Source organism: Ochotona curzoniae, unplaced genomic scaffold (assembly GCF_017591425.1).
Source record: "Ochotona curzoniae isolate NIBS_2020 unplaced genomic scaffold, NIBS_Ocur_1.0 contig_4612, whole genome shotgun sequence".
NCBI lineage: Eukaryota > Metazoa > Chordata > Mammalia > Lagomorpha > Ochotonidae > Ochotona > Ochotona curzoniae.
The window spans coordinates 8009954-8024910 of NW_024466343.1; the positions used below are offsets into that span (position 1 = coordinate 8009954).

At 40.8% G+C, this 14957-nt stretch overlaps 1 protein-coding gene across 1 annotated transcript in view; it reads left to right on the top strand.

Annotated features, from left to right (window-relative positions):
* MIGA1 (mitoguardin 1) overlaps window positions 1-14957 on the top strand; it is a 104583-nt gene that overhangs the window by 70857 nt on the left and 18769 nt on the right. The window contains exons 9-12 of the mRNA XM_040987312.1: window positions 11204-11322; window positions 11581-11653; window positions 12641-12727; window positions 13681-13779. Of these exons, the coding sequence (XP_040843246.1) occupies window positions 11204-11322; window positions 11581-11653; window positions 12641-12727; window positions 13681-13779 (378 nt within the window). The remainder of the gene's footprint in view (window positions 1-11203; window positions 11323-11580; window positions 11654-12640; window positions 12728-13680; window positions 13780-14957) is intronic.

Sequence of the window (14957 nt, forward strand, 5' to 3'; positions counted from 1 at the left end):
GGGAGCCTGAGCAAAAGTGGAGCAGCTGGGTCCAGTTACTCATATGGGATGCTGGCGCTGCAGGTGGAGGATTAGCCTGATGAGCCACCATGTTGACCCTAAATTTGCTGTTTAAATTACTGAGTTCTAATAAAGTTTTAAAATCCTCATGGGAAATAAAATGTAAAATGAATATACATCTAAAGAACTGAATATTCAGGAGACAACATAAGGATTCTTCTAGTGTATAAATGCATGGTTTAGTATGTGAATGTTGTAAAGAATTATTTTATGTTCTAAGAAATTTTAAAATAATTTGTATTACATTTGCCATGTACCAAAAACTTTCAGTTTGGGAAAAGTAATGGAAAAGTCATTGGGAAAATAACGTTAGAACCTTTTGAGGAGTTAAACAGTTTTTGATCATTTGAATGTTTTATTCTGAATTTGTAGAAAATTTACTTACCTGTTTTAACCAGATCCTGGTGTAGGCTTTTCCCAAGCGAGGTCAATCATTTGTGAAAATAATGAAGATTTTCCAGTGTAAACTTTGCCAAACATCGGTTTTGAAATCACAAATCACAGCTGGAAAGTGTCTTGTGGTTTATTCACATTTAATTCACATGCCATAAAATTTACTGTTTTGTTTGTTATGTATTCACAGAGAAATGCAATCAACACTAAGTACGTTCTGATTCTAGAACATGAAATAGACCTCTGTCTATTAGCAGAAACTCCCCATCCACAACACCCTCCAGCCCTTGGCAGCAGATAATCTGCCTTCCGTCCCTGAGGATTTGCCTTATTCTGGACATGTCATAGAAATGGATTCTCAAAATATGTGATATGTTGTGTTTGACTTTCTTTCCTTCTTTTTTAAAGATTTGTTTATTGTTATTGCAAAGTCAGATATACAGAGAGGAAGATCCTCCATCCATTGATTCACTCCCCAAGCAACTGCAACAGCCAGAACTGAGCCAATCCAAAGCCAGGAACCAGGAACCCCTTCCAGGTCTCCCATGCTGGTGCAGGGTCCCAAGACTTTGGGCCATCCACGACTGTTTTCCCAGGCAACAAGCAGAGAGCTCGATGGGAAGTGGGGCTGCTGGTATTAGAACTGGCGCTCATATGGGATCCTGGAGCATTTGAGATGAGGACTTTAGCCTCTAGGCTACTGTGGCAGGCCCATGTTTGGCTTTTTTATACTTAGGATAAGTTCCCTTCAAGTTCTGCCAAGCCTTGTTAATGTTAGAATACTATCACATTACACATCTAGGCTTAAAACAATGTTGGGTGACAGAAATTAATTTTAGCTGTCAATTTAATTTTTCTTAAAACTACCTTTCTCCAATGTGTGTATGCATTTGTTTTTGTAATTAATTGATTTATTCGAAAAAGCAGAGTAAGAGACAGAGAGAGACCGAAACAGAGAGAGGTCATGTTCTGCTGACTCATTCCCCAAATGTTTGTGACAAGTGGGGCTGGGTTCCACTGAAGTCAGGAACTCCATCTAGGTCTCTTCCATCGGGCATCCTCTGCTGCTTTTCCAGGCACATTAGCATGGTGCTGGATCCGAAGTCGAGCAGTCGGCACTCTAACCAGTGCTCAAAGGACATACTAGAGTTACAGGAAGTGACTTAAGCTGCTGCTCCCTATGTAAGCATTTAATTGTAGGCTTCTATTAAGGAAAGAAATTTAAAATTTTTAGTTCAGAACCTTGGCTCACACTCTCAATTTAATCATGGAAAGCTTTTGATCTATTTACCTGTGTGATTTCATAGCACTTGGTTGTAGCACTGCAAAAATACCTTAATTACATACAAAGTAACATCAATATTAAGAATCATCATAATCTGAAGAGGAAAGGCTGTGAAGGTATGAAAATCTGATTGAAACTGGAGGATCTTCACCCAAGGTCTAACTTATCTGGGAATTTGGTGCTACCTTTTCATCAAAAGCTAAGTTTCTCACCTGCTGAGAGTTTTCTGTAGGATTCTTTGTATATTCACAACATGATGCCTGATTTTCCTTAGAGGCAGTGATCCAAGAAAGAGAAAGGCAGTTGTAATCATTGTCATGACTTCTTAGAAATCACACAGCAGGCCAGTCACAGTGGCTCAGCGGCTCAAATTCTTACCTTTCATGCACTGGGATTCCATATGTGTGCCAGTTTGTGTCCTGTCTGCTCCATTTCCCATCCAGCTCTCTGCTTGTGGCCTGGGAAAGCAGCCAAGGATGGCCCAAAACCTTGGGACCCTGTACCACTGTGGGAGACCCAGAAGAAGCTCCAGTCTCCTGGCTTTGGATAGGTGCAGCACTGGCCGTAGTGGTCACTTGGGGAGTGATCCAGCAGAGGGAAGATCTTTTGCTTTGTGTCTCCTTCTTTCTGTAAATCTGCCTTCCCAATAAAAATAAACAAACATTTTCCCTCTTCTTTTTTTACTGTATTTATTGTGACAATGATTATTTTTTGGTGAGGTTCCGTAGCATCTCCTCTCCTTGCCAAAGTCCACTCACCTCGATAACTTCCCCGTATTATTACAGTAGTACAGTCCTTCATGAACGGTCACATGTCCATCGTTCTGCTATTTATGTCTAACCTTACATTGTAGGTATGGTCAATGGCAGAGAGTCCAGCGTCCTATTGTCAAGACATATTTAATAGTTTCTTTGGAAATCCATCTTTGGTTTGGAAATAGAGATGCATGCTGCATTGCATCTTCACAACTGTTTTTTATAGTTTCTATTACACAGTTACTATACTTCCCCTTAAGTGAAAAACCATGAATCAAAATCAGCAGCAGGAACAGTAATAAAAAATTTACCAACAATATCAAGTTAAATAACATGCCACCGAATGACCAATTTGTCACCGAAGAAATGGAAAAGATAATCAAAGCCTTCCTGAGGAACGTGATGGTGCTGTATGACCTGTGTGTCACTGAAGAAATTAGTAGGAGGAAATAAAAACCTTTTTTAAAGAAATGAAAATAAAAACAAACTATCAGATCTCATGAGATGTAGGAAAAAAAAAAGGACTTTTATAATGTCTTCCTCCATTGTCCCCATGTTTTGCGGTAAGATAATCTATCAAGTGTAGTCTTGACTCCAACTTTCTGCTCTTCACATGGGTCATGACATGCTGGCAATAAGAATGTTCCCAATAAGGGTTTATAGCGCAATAGCCTAGAGGCTAAAAGTCCTCACCTTGCACATGCCCAGATCTCATATGGGTGCTGGTTCATGTCCTGGTGGCCTGGGAAAGCAGTCAAGGATGGTCCAAAGCCTTGGGACCCTGTATCCAAGTGGGTGACCTAGAAGAAACTCCAGGCTCCTGGCTTCAGAACCGCTCGGCTCTAGTTGTTGTGGCCGCTTGGGCGGGGGGTGAATCAATAGACAGAAGGTATTCCTGTCTGTTTCTCCTCCTCTGTATATCTGCCTTTCCGATTAAAATAAATTAAATCTTTAAAAAAATTCCCAATAGAGTGATTAAATATTAAAAAAAAAAAAAAAAAGAGTGTAGGGCCTATGCAATGGCTTAATGGCTAAATCCTCACCTGGTAAGTGCTGGGATCCCATATGGGTGCTGGTTCGTGTCCTACCTACTGCACTTCCCATTCAGCTCCCAGCTTATGACCTAGGAAAGCAGTAGTTGGGGTGGGGGGGTGTCCCAAAAGCCTTGAGACTCTGAACCGACATGAAAGACCCAGAAGAAGCTCCTAACTCCTGGCTTTGGGTTGGCTCAGCTCCAACTGTTGTGGGCATTTGGGAAATGAACCAGCAACTGGAAGATCTTTGTCTCTCCCTCTACCCATAAATCTGATCTGGCTTTCCAATGAAGATAAATAAAGCTTTAAAATGTAAAAAAGAAAAGAAAAAAGAATGTAGCCTATTAACTTAGTTTTGGAGGCTTCTGACATTTAAATCATGATCTGGGCTAATGAATTAAAGGCTTGAATTAAAAGATGTTGCTGGCATTCAACAAAGCATAACATTCCTGGGAAGAGGAGGCCCAGACCCTGTTGTAACTCACAGAAGGCAAGAGATGTAATTTAGGGTGTTTGAAATCTTCAGCTATTCCTGCACATTTCTTTCACTGGTTGCTTCATCTAAAGAAAGGATTTATCTGTTTTGTCTGTTATTTATAGTAGCTATTATTATTGTTATTAACTTAATATTTTCCCTGGTCGTTTTATCAGTTCTTGTGAAATATGAGACAACTTAATGGACAGTATGATGTTTTTGTATAAAATAATACCGTATTACTTTTTCTTTTGAAGATACTGAAATGAATCTTTGAAAAGTGACCTTCTGAGTGAAGAATAATTTAGAAATATAGGCTATGTCCAGGTTCAGCACACACAAAAATAAAGAATCTTTTTTAATGGTAAATTTCATGTTTCCAGACCTGGGATTAAACAGTATTATTGACCTATGCTTTTGAAGGAAGAAGTGAGCTCTAATTGAGTGTTAATCTCTTCCAAAACCTTTTGAAGTTTTCAGGAATTGAAAAAATGCTTCCTATAAAATGTTTTCCAAAATGAAAATTTTAACTGATGTTTAATGACTTGTTTTTTTTACTTTGGAAGTTTTAAAGCTTAATGATGTTTCTGATTTGCCATTATCTTTTTAAGAAAAAGATATGTTTTATTTTTATTGGAAAGTCAGATATACAGAGAGGAGGAAAGACAGAGAGGAAGATCTTCTATCCAATTCACTCCCCAAGTGGCCACAACAGCCACAGCTGAGCTGATGTGAAGCTAGGAGCCCAGAGCCTTTTCTGGGCCTCCCACGTGGGTGCAGGGTCCCAGAGTCTTGGGCCGTCCTCTACTGCTTTCCCAGGCCTCAAGCAGGGAGCTAGATAGGAAGCAGGGGCCGCCAGGACATGAATCCGTGACCATGTGGGAACCTGGAGGTTGCAGGGCAAGGACTTTAGCCAATACCTTACTGCACCAGGCCCTTGTCATTATATTTTAAATTGACTGTTATGTTAGCTCCTATTGTATCTTCAGTATGATATGTTTTTACAGCTGCAGGACTATTTTAGAAGGCTTATTTAAAAGATTATTTTTGCCAAACCAATAAATAAGCTAAGCAGAATAATAGACCAAGATTTGACTTTGGAATTTTTCTTTGTTGGATTTCTTCACTTTTCATTAGTATAACTTGTTTTATACGGAGTTTAATTGAGGCCCCAGTTTCCCTTTTAGGATTTTTTCTCCCTGGCAGGAGTATGTAGATACTAAATTCTAAAGCTAATGTTGAATTAATTTCCATTCTAGCTGTTTAGCTGTTTTATAAAAATTGTTAGGATTCCTTTTTTTTAATCTCATAATGCTTTTGTTTTAGGAAAACTTCTGTTCCTTAAAATATGTGGGGAAATATTACGTGAGGGAATATAAAATCTGGATATTGTTATAATGATACTTCTTTTTGTTATTATATTCCCTGTGATCTGAAAGACATGACATGCTAAACATGGGTGATCTGAAACTTCTTGTCCCTTGGCTCTTTTAGACAGAGGCCGTACAGTTTGGTGCTTAAGGGTATACATTCTGAGCATGGGTGTGATACTGTGGTGAAGATGCTGCTTGGGACACCTGCATCTTAGATCGAAGTGCCAGGATTGAGTCCTCGCTCTGCCCCAGATTCTAGCTTCCTGTTACTGCGCATGCTTGGTGACTGCAGGTGACAGTTCAAATGGTTCCATCCTCCCATCCTGTGGGAGACCCAGATTGAGTTCTTGGTTTCAGCCCAGCGTGGTCCTGGCTGTTGCAGGCATTTAGGGAGTGCATCAGCAGTTGAGAGCTTTCTTTCTTCGCAGCTTTTTTACCCCCGTTATCTCTGCCTCCCTCCCTGTCTTTCAAATGCAATGATTCTTCTTGAAAGAGTAAATATCCTTAAGTAATGTACGTGCGTTCAGATTTTATAATTTATTTGTAGCATTTGGTGCACGTTTCTGCTACTCTATTTCTTTATCTGTAAAATGTGGGTAATATTATTACCACCTATGAGATAGTGTAAGAATGAAATGAAATGATCAAATCAAAACATTTAGCACAACACTGGCTGCAGGTGAAGTGCCAAAGCTGAAGGCTGGAGAAGTACTGCCAGAACTGTGGAGTAAAGAGCCAAAACTCCTTCACAAAAGCAATGAACTGGCAAAGGCTGTCAAAATTAAAACTTCTAGAACTCTGAAAATTGACTAAGACCTCCAAAAATTCAAGGAATGTTTGTTTAAGAAAAATGGCTAAGTCTTCTTGAGAGCATTTGTGCATGTTTAGCTTGCTCTGTTCCTATCTGCCTCTCCATGTGAGTCAGGAAAACCAAGTCCTTCAACCACTGGAACTCCTGGCAGCGGCTGGAAGGAACGTGGTGGCTTTGGAGTTTTGTGAGAAAGTCCCATCCTTAGAGAATGTTTCCTATTTGACAATTTCCTGTAAAGCTCTCGTCTCGGGGCTTGTCTTTCCATGACCTAACTCAGAGCTCACTCTGTGCAAAATCCTATTTTTGGATCTGTTTTGAAAACAGATTGGGGGGCCCAGTGCAGTAGCCTAACGGCTAAAGTCCTTGCCTTGCATGCACCGGGATCCCATATGGGCACTATTTCGTATTCTGGCCACCCCACTTCCCATCCAGCTTCCTGCTTGTGGCCTGGGAAAGCAGTAGAGGACAGCCCAAAGCCTTGGGACCCAGTACCTGCGTGGAATCCCCGAAAGAGCTCCTGGCTCCTGGCTCCTGGCTTCGGATCAGTACAGCTCTGGCCGTTGCAGTCACTTAGGGGAGTAAATCATCGGACAGAAGATCTTTTTCTCTTTCTTCCTCTTGTATATTCTAATTTTCCAATAAGAAAATAAAATAAATCTTTAAAAAAAAAAGCCGGATTGGGACAGTGGTTTACAAATACAACTGCCTAAGGGGACCATCCTGGCCAGAGGCAAAAAAACGGCTGAGCAGAAGTGGGCTTTAGCACAGTGTTAAGTCAGTGCCCAAGTTGCCCACATCCTGTATCTGAGTGCCAGTTTGAGTCTGGGCCACTCCCTCTTTGATCCAGCTGCTAATGCATGCCCTGGGAGGCAACAGCTGACAGCTCAAGTGCTCGAGTCCCTGCTCCCCACATGAGAGACCTGATGTAGCTGAAGCATCCTTACTTTCAGCTGGTCCTGGCGCTGACCATAGCTGGCAATTAGGGAATGAACCAACAGGTGGAAGATCTTTGTTTCTCTGCGACTTTCTTGCTGCTGTCTGACTTTCAAATAAGATGAAAATGAATTCTTAAAGTAACAATTGTTCCTAAAAACTTTGAAGGAAAAACTTGGCAATGAGATCTCCAAAGGGGACTTGGAAAAACCTCAACTTATTGCTAGAAACCAGGATATGCCAATGCCCAGGCAAGAGCTTAGCATATAATAGACTAATTAGAGTTTATGAAAAATAAAAGCTGAGCAGTATTTTGACTTAGAAATTAATGTCATATCCTGTTAGAGTACCTGAATTCAAGTCCCAGCTCTGCTTCAGGTTCTAAATTCCTGTTAATGCAAGCCCTGGGACGCTACCTTGATGGCTCAAGTCTTTGGGTTCTTGCCACCAGGTGGAACATGTGGAACCTTCAGCTTGTTGGAGGTATTTGGGGAGTAAACCAGAAGATGGAACTACTCACATCCTCTCTCTTGTTCTCCTTCTTTTTCTCGCACTCTCTCCTCCCTCCCTCTGCTTCAAAAATACATAAATATATTTTTGAAATAGAAGTTCTTCAGTGAACACCAAAGTAAAGTAAAAAGACAGCAGAATGGGAGAAAAAAGTTACAATTTCTATGTATCCCAAAGGGTTTGTATTTAGAATATGCACAGAACTCTTGAGGCTGACACAACAGTGCAGTGAGTTAAACCACTGTTTGTAATGCTGATATTTGTATTATTACCTGTGTAAATCCTGGCTGCTCTGCTTCCACTCCAGCTCCCTGCTGATGCTCGTGGGAGGCAGTGGATGATGGTCAGAGTGCTTTAGGTCCTGACACCCACATGGGAGCTCCTGATGACGTTCCAGGCTTTCCAAGCTCCTGGCTTTGGTCTGGTCTGGCTCGAGTTATTATGGGAATTTCAGGAGTGAACCAGCAAGTAGAATTTCTCTCTCTCTTTCTCTCCCCTAGCTCTTTCTCTGTTTCTCTGTCTTTCCCTCTCTGTCATTCTGCCATAAAGATAAGTAAATATAAAGTAATAATAATATAGGAACCCTTGATGTCACCAAGCAGGTTAAGCTTCTGCCTGAAACACTGGTATGCTACTTCAGAGTGTCTTTGTCACTGCTGCTCTGCTTCCAGCAATTGAACCAGCAAAGCAGCGGAGGACAGGCCAAGTGCTTGGGCTCTTGCCTCCGGTGTGGCAGATCAGGATGGAGTTCCCAGCTCCTGCCTTCAGTCTCGCCCAGACTGGGGCTTGGGGGCAAATTGGGGAGCAAACCCATGGATGAAACAGTCTCTTCCCTTCTCTTTTTGCTCTCTTAAATAGTTAATACATCTTTTTTTAAAAAAACAAAGTCTTAATATTTTTAAAGGATTTGTTTATTTACTGGAAAGAGTTAAGAAAGAGAAAGGGAAGCAGAGACCTTTCATCTACTGGTTCACTTCCCAAATGGGCACAGTACCTGAAGCTGGGCTAGTTCAAACCCAGAACTACTTGTAGGTACCCCATGTGAGTGCAGGACCCCAGGTATTTGGGCCATCTTCCACTTTTTTCCCCAGATGTTTAGCAGGAAGCTGGATTGGAAGTGGAGCAGCCAGGGTTTAAACTGATGCGCATATGGATGTCAGCATCACAGGAAAAGGCTTTACTCTGCCACAGCAGTGACCCCAATAATAAGATTTGAAAAGAATCTTTTAAAGTACATAGATATTTCTTTTTAAAATAAAGTTGTCTTTTAATTCTACTTTTAAGAACTTTTTTTGGAAAGATTTATTTTTGTTTAATAGTTACACAAAGAGGGTAAGTGGGGGTAGGGTTGGGGTAGATAAGATCTTCCATCTACTGGTTCGCTTCCCACATGGCCACAACAGCTGAATCTGGGAGCCGGGAGCTTCTTCCAGGTCTCCACCGTGGGTGGCAGTAGTTCAAACACTTGGCATCTTTTTCTATTGCTTTTCCCTGTCAATTACCGGGTAGTTGAGTTGGAAGTGGAACGGTGAGAACATGAACCAACACCCATATGGGATACTGGTGTCCCAGATTTACCCACTACACCAACCAGCATGGTGGAATAGCAGATTGCAGTGCTGGTATCCCATTTGGGCAACAGCTCTGGCTGCCCACTTCTGATCCAGCTCCTTGCTTATGGACTGTGAAAGCAATGGAGGATGGCTCAAGTTGTTGGGCCCCTGCACACACATGGAAAACCCTTAAAAATTCCTGATTCCTGGCTTTGGACCAGCCCAGTTCTAGCCACTGTAGCCATTGGGGAAGTGAACCAGTGCATGGACAATCTCTGTCTCTCTCTCTTTTTAATTCTTTCAAGCATGTATGTATTTTAAAGTTCCATAGGTAAAAGGTAATGCTGGAGGCTGTCATTGTGGCACAGCTGATGAAGCTGTCTCCTCTGATGCCAGTATCCCATAGGAGCACCAGTTCATGACCCACTACCTCACTTCTCATCCAGCCCCCTGCAGTGGAATATGGCCCAAGTGCTTGGGGTCCTGCCACCCAGAGAGAATTCCAGTTGTAGCCGTTTGTGGAATAAGCTAGCAGATGAAAGAGCTATCTATCTTTTCTTCTGCCTCTGTAACTTAACTCTTCCTTTCAACTAAATAAATACAAATCTTTTTTTATAAAATGCTGATTGCATAACTCTGTGCTTGTACTGAAGATGGCTGAATTGTACACTTTGGAAGGGTGAATTTTATGGAACATTCATTATATCTCAAAAAAAAACCTTATTTAAAAGAAAACAAAAGTGCAGGGTTCCATTCCATAAAGGACCTAATGGCAAAAGGTATTTTGCTTAGTTGCTTATGGTGTTTGCAACTGTTGTTTCTTGTGGACTCTCAGCATACACAAATTTATTTATAGAATTGTCCTAGCCAGGAGCAAGTGGCTACTTTTCAGTTACACAAGAACTTAACACCAAAGCTACATGTAAGCTACATTTCTTAAAGTAACCTTATTGAGATGATTTTGATGTTTTTGAAGAATATTTTGTTCATTTACAGTTATGAGTTTAAATGTTTTTAGTACTGTTTGGATAGTACATCTTCCCGACTTATATATTTTTAGAATGTTTCCTCAGTTTTTTTTAAGGTTATTTATTTCTTTGTTTTTGCAAGGTAGAGTTGCAGAGAGAGAGAGAGAGATGACACTGAGAGAACTGCTATCCTCTGGTCACTCCCCAAACGGCATCAGTGTTCAGGGCTGGGCCAGGCTAAATGCAGGTGCCAGAAATGTCATGCCTGTCTCCTGTGTGGTTGCAGAAGCCCAAACTGCTTTCCCAGGCACATTAACAAGGAGCTGGATGGGAAGTGAATCAGCTCAGATGGGAATTGGCACCCGTGTAGGATGCCAGCACTGCAGGCAGCAGCTGCGTGCCGCACTATGCCTCAATGCTGGGCCGTCGCAGTTACTGCTATTCAAAAACTATTAGGCTCTGCTTTTCTGTTCATGGCAGAATGTAAGCAGTTATATTTTTCAAATGAAGGAACAGCCATTTAACTTAGTGATTAAGACCCTTATTGGCACCAGGGTTTGGTTTTTGGTTCTGGATCCTGACTCCAGCTCTCTCTGACTGAAGACCTTTTGAGGCAGCAATGATGGCTGCGGTGACCACAGTCCGAGTCTTCCATGTGATTGTCACCCACGTGGATGACGTGGACTGTGGTTCTTGGCTCCTGACTGTGACCTTGCCTAGTTGCAGCTATTACAGGCATTTCCCTTGAGAACCAGTGACTGGGAGCTTGCTTGCCTTTTCTGTCTCTGTCTCATCTCCCTCTTTCTCCTTTCTCCCATCTCTGTTATTCCAGCAAAAATTTAAGAAATAAAATGATCTTAGCTTGTTGCAGAGTTTGACAATTGCCTTTTTAAGCAAAACAATTCAGGTCTTATTGGCAGTAAGAATGTCGTTGAGTCATTTTGTGGGGGATAATCAAGTTTGCCGTATGTTGACATCAGTGCTATTCTATTTTCTTCTCTTGTGTATCTTCTGTGTGTATCAGCACAGTCCGCTCTAACCCACTGTCTGTAGCTTGCAGAGCACAGAGAAGGGCGGCCGACCTGCACCCTCGAGTCTCTCTGCCACTGCCCTTTTTATGAAGAAGCCATGCATTTAGTGGAAGAAGGAAAAATTTACTCACGAGTGCTAAGGTACCATTTCATTTCTGCTTATGTTTGTGGAAAAAAATGAAGATACAATTGTGTTGGTGATACTAAACATGTTGATGAGAACTGGGAATAATGCTCTCTAGGTCCAAGTTGAAAACATTGTTTTTTACATGTTCCGTCAGTGTTGAAGACATGTGTTTTGTGTTAAGGCCCTGAGGCTAAGCCTTGTTTGAGTCCAGATTTGTAGTAGGCTTGATCTTGAATGTAGTTTAACAATTGTCTCCCCTTTTTATTACATAGAACTGAAATGTTGGAGTGCCTGGGAGACAGTGATTTTCTTGCCAAACTTCACTGTATTCGACAGGCTTTTCAGGTATTTTGTCTAACATTAAGAGACTTCCCCCCAGCCTCACCGCCTCACCCTCATGTCAGAGTCCCGTGCATATGAACAGTACGGCTCCATATCATCCCTGTCCCTAATGGCAGTTGCCAAGCCTACTGGGCTTATTTCTCTTCTCTTCTACTTCCCTTCATCTCTTTTCTATTTGTCATTGTTCCCTCCCATGGATTCCCATGTCCACCATACTTTGTCAAAGTAGGATTTATTTTTAAGTATCTATATATTTATTTGAAAGAGTAACAGATAGAAAAAAAAACCTTCTATCTGCTGGTTTGCTCTCCAAATTACTGCAGTAGTCTGGAGTTGGGCTAAGCTGAAGCCAGGAACCAGAAACTGCATCCTGGTCTCCCAGATGGGTAGAAAGGACCCAAGCACTTGGCCTGTCTTTCCCAGGCACACTAGCAGAGAGATGGATTATAAGTGAAGCATCTGGGATTCAAACTAGGACTTTGATGAGATGCCAGCATTGCAGGCAGTGGCTTACCCCATTAGGTCATAGTGTCTGCCCCCGCCCCCATTAAGATATTTTGGTGTTGAGGTATATGGAAATGGCCACCTGAAAAAAATTGGTCTTTTCTGTTATCAATTAGTGTGTATTTTAGCTTATTTTCTAAACCTAAGTGAATTATGAATTACTGATTTATTAGAGTCATTCAATGATAAAAATATTTTTGTGTTCAAATATTTTGGGGGATATATAAAATTTAATTTAGATATTCTGATACTGAACAGAATTTTAAATTACTGTTTATTTCCCCTTGATCATTTTTTGTTTGTTTCAAGAGCTTTTTAAGTAAGTTTGGACTTTTTCTGTGGTCTGCCTTTTGACATAGCATCACGTGTAATCCTTTGACTATAGTAGTACTTTTAATACCTTGATGAGCTGTGATGTTAGATGGCTGTCCATTTAATTCATTATATGTCTCTGTTTCCTTTGTTTGGGGATGGGTGTTTTCTCAGGTAATTCTTTCAGAAACAGCCAACAGGATATTCCTTGCTGAAAGTGGAAGGAAAATTTTATCTGCTTTAATTATAAAAGCACGAAAGGTAAACTTATTGTGTTGGAAAGTTTTTAATTGTGTTTTTGGTTGCAATGACTAAATGTGTTAAGTTTTTAATATAAGCAAAAGTTGTTCTAGGTAATTGTAAAAGTTCACCTATTAAGGATAAATAACTAAACGAACATTGATTTCTTCTTGAGGTGATTAATTTTCTCTGCATAAAGTTTACACCAATTTTGGCGAAGTTATTTGTCATCAGTTATTGCCAATTTGCCATAAAGTTTTTCAATGTCATGGTGAGAATCATCTACTGTAAATTCCCCAGTATTATTACCAATAAAATGCCATCTTTTACCTCCCTAAATCTTGTTCTCAAGGAGGATTATAGGAAATAACATTGGTCACAAAAATCTGGAATATAATTGAGCTGCCTATTACTTATTTGTGGTCATGGCACTGAATAAGCCAGAAGCAATGCCCTATTTACCCTAATTCCCTCATGTCATCAATAGAATTATGTTTCTGTGTTGATTAAATAAGTGGTGAATGGAAAAGCAACTTTAAAGATAAAGTAGTAGGTAAATATAAGGTGGCATTCATTATTTACAAGTCCCATGTAAATTTGATGTGGCTTTCTTGGGCAGATGAACCCAGGGATTTGAACGAGAGTCCTTCCAAAGGGAGCAGAACTGCACCAAGAGCATAACATTGTGTACTCTATAATTAGACTTCCGTTCTTAAGGAGTGACCTAAAGAGGCATACATATGTGAACAGTTAAACAGTTTACTATAACCTTTGATGATCATTCTTAGTCTTAGAACCAAATAGCAAATCAAATAAATGTGCCATAGCTTGCAAATGTATCCTAATTTAATAAATTAATTAATCTAATCAAATTATAATGTAACAAACTTCTTTGAAGAATAACTTATTTACTTGGTAAGCTTGAGCCTTGTTGTAAAGTTGAGGTCAGAATTAAAACATGTTTTCTCCTGCAGAATCCAAAGAAGTTTGAAGATGTTTTTGATGAAATGATCTATTTTTTGGAACAGACTGATCACTGGGATAGTACTGAAATGGAACTTGCTGCTAGAGGGGTAAGTTCAAATTTTTCAGAGTGTTTATTTCTCTTAGTTATTTACTCATGGTGTTGACAGTTGTAACTCCTTGTTCTTGCCAAGTGACTGCAAAAGCAAATGTATGATGGTGGAGCAACATCTTTCTTCCAGCAGTGTTGTAAACAACAGCAATTGTACCCATCATACATTGGGACAACAGTTGTTGACAGCTGTTCTTTTTAAAACCTTCTTCCTTTGTTTTGTTCACTCCTTTCTTCCTCCTTTCCATGCTGATGTCAACTAGCAGGTTCTAGCAGAGTGGTAAGGTTGGCCTATGCAAGTATGGTATCAGATAGGATAACAGGATACCCCTTTGCGGCTTGGAGAGTTGGTTACATACAATGCATTTAACAAATAAATATACTCAGAAAACTAAGAGCCTGATTTACACTATAAAATAGAGAAGGATAATATAAAATTAAGATTTCAAATTAGAACTGTCACTGGCTGGGGAATCAAGATGGTGGAATATGGTAAGTACATGTTTAAACAGATGGAGAAACACGAGGCAGTGTGAAGCAGAGAGGGCACAGTCCCTGAAACAGGAGACGACAAAAAAACAGCAGAGGATGTGGAGACTGACGGATGAAGGAAGCTGTGGATACAATAGTATGGTTCTGCAGTGACCAATATCTCAGTAGCATTCAGCAATGAGCAGTCTGAACTCTTCTGGCAACTGAAACTCCACCAGCAACAAGGTGGGAAGGGGCATTCACCAGGAGCTCAGGAGGTGAACTCAGACAAAGAACTGCCCATCCTACTGGTCTGTTTGATTTGACCAGGAGCAGACACAGAGCAGCAGGTTCCACATGGGCCATGCAGGAATAGGGTGGATTTCAGCTCCAGTCTGCTTCTACAGCTGAATCGGACGCAACTTTGTATAGGGAGGAAAAGGCTATGGACAGTACTGCACATGCACTGGGCTAGGAGTGAACTCATTTCTGGCTCAGTGAACTGCAACAGCATGGCATCCTACATGTTCCACCCAAGACAGGTCTGAGTAATCCCTAGACCTGATGGCCAGCAGATCAAGAACTTTAATAATGGCACATCAGGTGCCATTTTGTAAGAGTGCAGGGACAACAGTGAGCTGCACGTGTGCAGAGCTGGGAGGGAACTCACTGAGTTCAGTGCATTGCACTGGTCCCACAGGGAAA